General features: G+C 39.7%; 1 protein-coding gene across 1 annotated transcript in view; it reads right to left on the minus strand.

The window, feature by feature from the left end:
- The window catches only part of CAPN13 (calpain 13), a 100129-nt gene extending 95895 nt beyond the window's left edge, over positions 1 to 4234 (minus strand). The window contains 3 exon segments of the mRNA XM_012539847.2: positions 2453 to 2644; positions 3142 to 3209; positions 4156 to 4234. Of these exon segments, the coding sequence (XP_012395301.2) occupies positions 2453 to 2644; positions 3142 to 3209; positions 4156 to 4234 (339 nt within the window).
- Between the last annotated feature and the right edge of the window lie 1766 nt (positions 4235 to 6000).

The raw sequence follows: 6000 nt of genomic DNA on the forward strand, positions 1-6000 counted from the left end.
ATCTTGATGAAAATGACTCCCAGATCTGTATGTTCTCTCATCATTTTTCTCTTGTGCTCTGGTCTTGAATCGCTTTTTTTTTGTATATTTTGAACTGGTTGACTCATAGGCATCTCAAAAGTAAAACAAAAGCATAGACTCATTTTCTGTCAAGTGAAGCACCAAACTTCCAGACATCTAGAACTTTAACTTTCGAGTCATCTTCAACTTCTCATTTCCTCTCCTTTCAGATATCCAGTCAAATAGACAAATCTTGTGGATTCAATCCTCACTTTTCCTATGTCTGTTTTTTCCTCTCTATTCACATAGCTACTACTATAGGATTTATGTAGTGCTTTAAAGTTTTCAAAAATCTTTGCAAAAATTATCCCACCTTATTTTCACAATCAGCCTGAGAGGCACACGTTGTTATTATTCCCATTTTATAGATGAGAAAACTGAGGCAAAGATGGAAAAGTAACTTGAACAGAGTCATGACTATTAAGTGTCTGAGATCAGACTTGAACTCAGTACTCAATAATTCAAGTCCAACAAGTATCCACTGCACCCTCTAGCTGCCCTAATTCAGCCTCGTAGAATCTTTTCCTAGGACTTTCGCAAAAGCCTACTAATTTGTCTCCCTGCCTTCAGCCTCTTTTCCTCTCCCATCTATTCTCTGCACAATTGCCAAAGTAATATTCCTAAAACACAGAACTATATCACTCCCCTGCTCAATGGGGAGGAAACAGGAATTTGTTTAGCACCTATTATGTGCCAGACACTGTACTAAGTGATTTGCACATTTCATTTTTTTTTCACAACTCTGGAGGGAGGTGCTAGTATTGGACTCATTTTACATTTGAGAAAACTGAGGCAGAAGAAACCGTTTCTTGACCACGGTAACTATCTGAGGATTTGATCTGACATCTTCCTGACTCAGCTTAATTCTCTAACTACTGAGTTACCTAGTAGCCTGATTTAACTCCCTTGTCTTCCTATTACTTCCAGGATTAAATACAGTTTCCTCTGTTTATCATTTAAAACCAAGTATAGCCTGACTTCCAGCTTCCTTTCTAGCTTTACTATATATTACTCTCATTCACACTTTCATTATGTGTTTTGATTTTGGGATGTCTAGGAGTCATCCTGCCACACTGACCTCCTCTTTCTATGATTTGACAAAGGCTATCTTCCATGCACTGAATTCCTTCCTTCCTTCTCTTCAAATCTCCAGGTTTCTTCAAAGCTCAGCTCAGTTCAAGTGCTATCTCCTCCCTAAGTTCCTTCCTGATCCTCTGCTTTTGTAACTGCTAAACTTCTCTCCCTCCAAATCACTTTGTGGTTATTGTGTACATTCCTATTCACATTCACTGTATTTCCCTTTAGAGAATGTAAGCTCTATGAGCGCACAGATTGTTTATTTTTTGTCTCCAGTGCCTAATGCAGTGCCTGTCAGATGGTAAGCTTAAATAATTGATTAAATAAATGCTTGAATAATTAATATTCCCTTCCCTTCCCCGGTTTCCCCAGCATAATCTCATATTGGCACTCCAAGTGAATTTATATGAATCAATGAATGAGTTATGTATTTATTAAGTGCTTACTGTGTACAAAGCACTGTGTTAAGTAATGGAGATCCAAAGACAAAAATAAACAATCTGAAAAGTAAGAAAGACAGTCTCTGTTCCCAAGGAGCTTGCATTCTAATGGGGAAGACAACACAGGTAGAATGTTTCAGTTGCAGATCATAGGGGAAAATCTCATAGTCCTTAGGAGTATGGTTACAAAGCAGGTAATAATGCTTCTTCTGTAATGCCATTTCCATTAAATTAAGTGACATTTATTTTTGATGTTCAAAATTTTTTGGTGACAAATTTTGGGGGGTCTTCAGTTGCAGTGACTGAAGCACCTGTAGGAGCAGTTGCCAGGCTGTGTCTCCACAGGGGCTACTTTCCACAATGATAACTGAAGGCACTGGACTAGAAGCATTGGCTTTTTTCTAAGACTTTTGGACCGAGAGTCCTGGGCTTTATTCATAGAGGGTAGTATTAGTGGTTTGACTTGTCTGGGGCAAGTTAGGATATTCCCTTGCTGCCTCAGCAAAGTTGGCTTGCCGCCTATATGTATGGCCATTAGTAGGAATGACTGCCCCCCCCCTTTTTTTCAGAAGAGTTGCTTTCCTGAAGGATGACTGTGATGGCTGAGCTGGAAGCAGGACTGGTGATCCGGGAGGGCTGCCACTCCCAGGGCTCCTCTGACTATGTATTTATCGTTGACATCTGCTTAGCACTGCTGCTGGTAGTGATGAAGAAGGTTCCCCACAATTATTTCTTTTTTCAGTGATGGCTGTGAGGGTTGGGATAGAAGCAGGTTTGGCGGTTTGGAGGGCACTTCGAGTCAAGATCCTTCAAGGTCTAAGGGGAAACGACAGTCAAGGTGTTGGTTTGACTTGCTACCACCATGGGCTGCCTGCCTCAGCTGTCCAGAGTGCTGCTGGCCTGTCTGGGCCTTCCGTGGCACTGGGCGGCCTGCCTGGGCCTTCCATGGTGCTACTGGACTGTCTGGGCCTTCCGTGGCACTGGGCAGCCTGCCTGGGCCATCCAGGGCGCTGCTGGCAGTTGATGGGGATGGCTGGCATTTTCTCCATAGATGATGGCTGTGAGAGCTGGAAGGAAAGCAGTACCAGTAGGATGGTGCCTACTCATTTAATTAGCTTGGATTTGTATAGCACTTTAAGATTTAGAAAGCCCTTTACATGAATTAACTCATTTGAATTAAAAGAATCAGCATGTTTTATTTCATACCAAAGGGAAGAACCAGGAGTACTCTGGAGATGAATGAGAGGCAGATTTTGGCCCAATAAAAAGGAAAAAAAAAACTTCTAAATTTTTTAACAACTAGAGCTGTTCAGACATGAAACATGCTGCCTTTTAAAGTGGTCAGTGAGCTCTCCCTAAGTGTTCAAAAGCGAGCGAGGTGACTGTCTGATAAGGATTATTGTGAAAGGACAAATGCATGAAGTTAAGGGGGCTTTCGCCCCTGGTGTCAATATTCAATGGGCCATATTTCCACCCCAGAAGGGAATGTTTCCTCCCAATGACAGTTGTTTCTGCATCTTGCCTTAATATCCTCTGTGATCTTATATTACCCAGAGTCTGTTACCATGTTGACCCTCTGCTGACATGGCTGCACCCACAACATTACACAACCCACCTCCACTGCAGCTTGCGCTGTTGTCCCAGGTGAAAAAACTTCTAGTTAGAACTCTGAAGGTTGGTGAGGGCCCTGCTAAACTTGACTTCTATGGCTATATGTTTCTACATAGGATTCTAGATGTTTAATGATCCTAACACTTTATTTTCAGAACTAGAATGTACAGGGATTTCTTTAAGCCAAGATTTAAACCTGCACCTATGGCTTGTTTCCTCCTTAAAAAGCTGGAGTTGCCAGCATATAACTTTCAGCCTCAAACCTCTCTCTGCCTGTCATATGGGCTGGATCTGTCATGTCATAATAGCAATAAGAGACTTTCTTTTCTCTTTCTTTTTCTTTTTCTCTTTCTCTTTCTCTTTCTCTTTCTCTTTCTCTTTCTCTTTCTCTTCTCTTCTCTTCTCTTCTCTTCTCTTCTCTTCTCCTCTTCCTCCTCTCTTCCTCCTCTCTTCCTCTCTCTTCTCTTCTCTTTCTCTTTTTCTTTCTCCTCTCTTCTTTCTCCTCTCTTCCTCTCTCTTCCCTTCTCTTTCTCTTTCTCTTTCTCTTCTCTTCTCTTCTCTTCTCTTCTCTTCTGTTCTCTTCTCTTCTGTTCTCTTCTCTTCTTCTTTTCTCTTCTCTTCTCCTCTCTTTTCCTCCCTTCCCTTCCTTTGCCTTCTCTTCTCTCCTTCCCCCCCCTCTTCTCCTTTCTTCTTTCTCCTCTTCTTTAAATGCAATGAAAAAGAAGAAGAAAAGCTAGACCATTACCAGCCCCAGAGAAATATTCATTGTTCTTTCTTGACTGGTGTTTTTCAGTACAATGGAAATAAATCTAATGTAATGTAGTGGAACACAACAAGGGGATGGTTTTCCTCTTAACAAATACTCATTTGAAATGGTGCCCGAGCTCTGTTCAAGGAGCGATCTGTTTCCCACAACAGTGTTCCAGCAAAACCGATTACTAATTCCACAACTCAAATTAAAACTAACAGAGCTTGAAGGCTGGGGCTGACACACGCTCAGGGCTGACAGGGAACAAGGAAGGACGGTGTGGGGAGGGGGTATGCATACCCGCGTGTGTGTGTGTGTTTAATTACATTGTTTAACACATCGAGAATAATTTAGCCACCAGAGTGGAGAAAATAAAGGCACTTAACTGCTCCCTGGTGAAAAAGCTCTGCAGGAGCTAGCTGCCTCAGGCTGCATGAAGCCCTATAGACCTACAGGGTCTCCCACAGGAAGAGAGGAGGCATGAGGGGAGGGAGAGTGTGCCTAATTGGAGTGGAAAGAGTGAGACAAGAGCCTCAATTCAACTCTTGCACGATCTTGTACAAATCTTTGCACCATATATGGGACCCAGCTTTCTCATCCCTAAAAATCTGTTGTTACCTCTCTATTAAAATAATTACAACAGCACTTTGTGCAGTCACAAAGAATTAGAAACAAAGCAAGTATCCATTGGTTGAAGAATGTTTAAACACATCACAGAGCATGTAAATGATGGGATATTCTTGTGCTTGAAGGAAATGATAAATATGAAGAATTTAGAGAAATGTGGAAAAGCCTGTGTAAATTGATACAGCGAAGACAGTACTTGGAAGACTATATGTACAACAAATACAATGTAAAAGGAAATAACTGGAAAACAGCTAAAACTGACACTGTAATTATAATGACTAAGATTGGAACTGAAGAAATAATGAGAAAATTCACTTTCTTTCCTTCACATGAGAGATGGAAATGTATGGATGTGAAATATTACACACATTGTCATATTCACTTTATGTGTTAGTTTTGCAAAACTGCTTTCTGCAAGGAAAGGGGAGACGTATTTGGAAATTAAAATAACATAAAAATGAAAAACATCAAAGCATATTAAATTTTTAAGAGAAATAACTTTCTAGCTCAAATTTTTATTGTCTTAAATTTTCAGTGCTGTATCAGGTGAGAGAAAAGGCAAAAGTGTCAAATATATATTGTTTGGTAAGTACTTGGAAAGGTATTGTATTAGAACATTGAAGGATGAGAATATGAGAACTTAAGAGATTTTGATGAAATTCAAATTTAAGGCTTCTAATCCAAATTTATTTCAAAGGTTCCTCCTAGCAACTTCCTACACTTAGAAACAGTCACTACTCTTTTTCAATAGGATTTAATTTTTTTCCCGATTCTCCAAAATATTTATTGCAAAGAATGACTTGGCTTATAGCTATTAATAAGATTTCCTAGAAATAATATGAGGATGTCTATTGACTAAGAAATGACTGAATGTACTGTAGGATATTTTTGCAATGTAATATTATTGTGTAATAACAATGAAAATAAAAATTCAGAGAAACATGGGAAGATTTGTTAGAATTAATGCAAAATTAAGTAAACAGAAGCAGAACAATATATATAACGATTACACTAATGGGTACTAAAATGAAGTTAACTCTGAGAAACAGTAATGATTGAACATGCTCCCAGAAGAATAGTTAGTGAAATATATGACCCAGAGCCTCTAAAGTATAGTGGAAAATGTCCTGTAATTGGAGGCAAAGGGTTCATATTCCTAGGCTCTGACAAAATATCCAATTGACCTTGGGCAAGCCACTTTGTCTCTGTGGGCCACAGCCTCCTCATCTGTAAATGAAGAGACTGGAATAGATAACTTCGGAAGTCCTTTCCAGTTCCAAATTTGTTATCCTGTAAGCAGACAAATGGGGGCCCACAAGCATAACATTTTGCATGTGCTGTCATATTGTCAGTTTGCCATTTGTTATTTGTTAATGGTTTTTCTTTGTTATAAAGGAAGAGTCAATTCTGGAAGGAGTGTTTTCTGTCAATGATTCT

This window comes from Sarcophilus harrisii, chromosome 2 (assembly GCF_902635505.1).
Source record: "Sarcophilus harrisii chromosome 2, mSarHar1.11, whole genome shotgun sequence".
Lineage (NCBI taxonomy): Eukaryota > Metazoa > Chordata > Mammalia > Dasyuromorphia > Dasyuridae > Sarcophilus > Sarcophilus harrisii.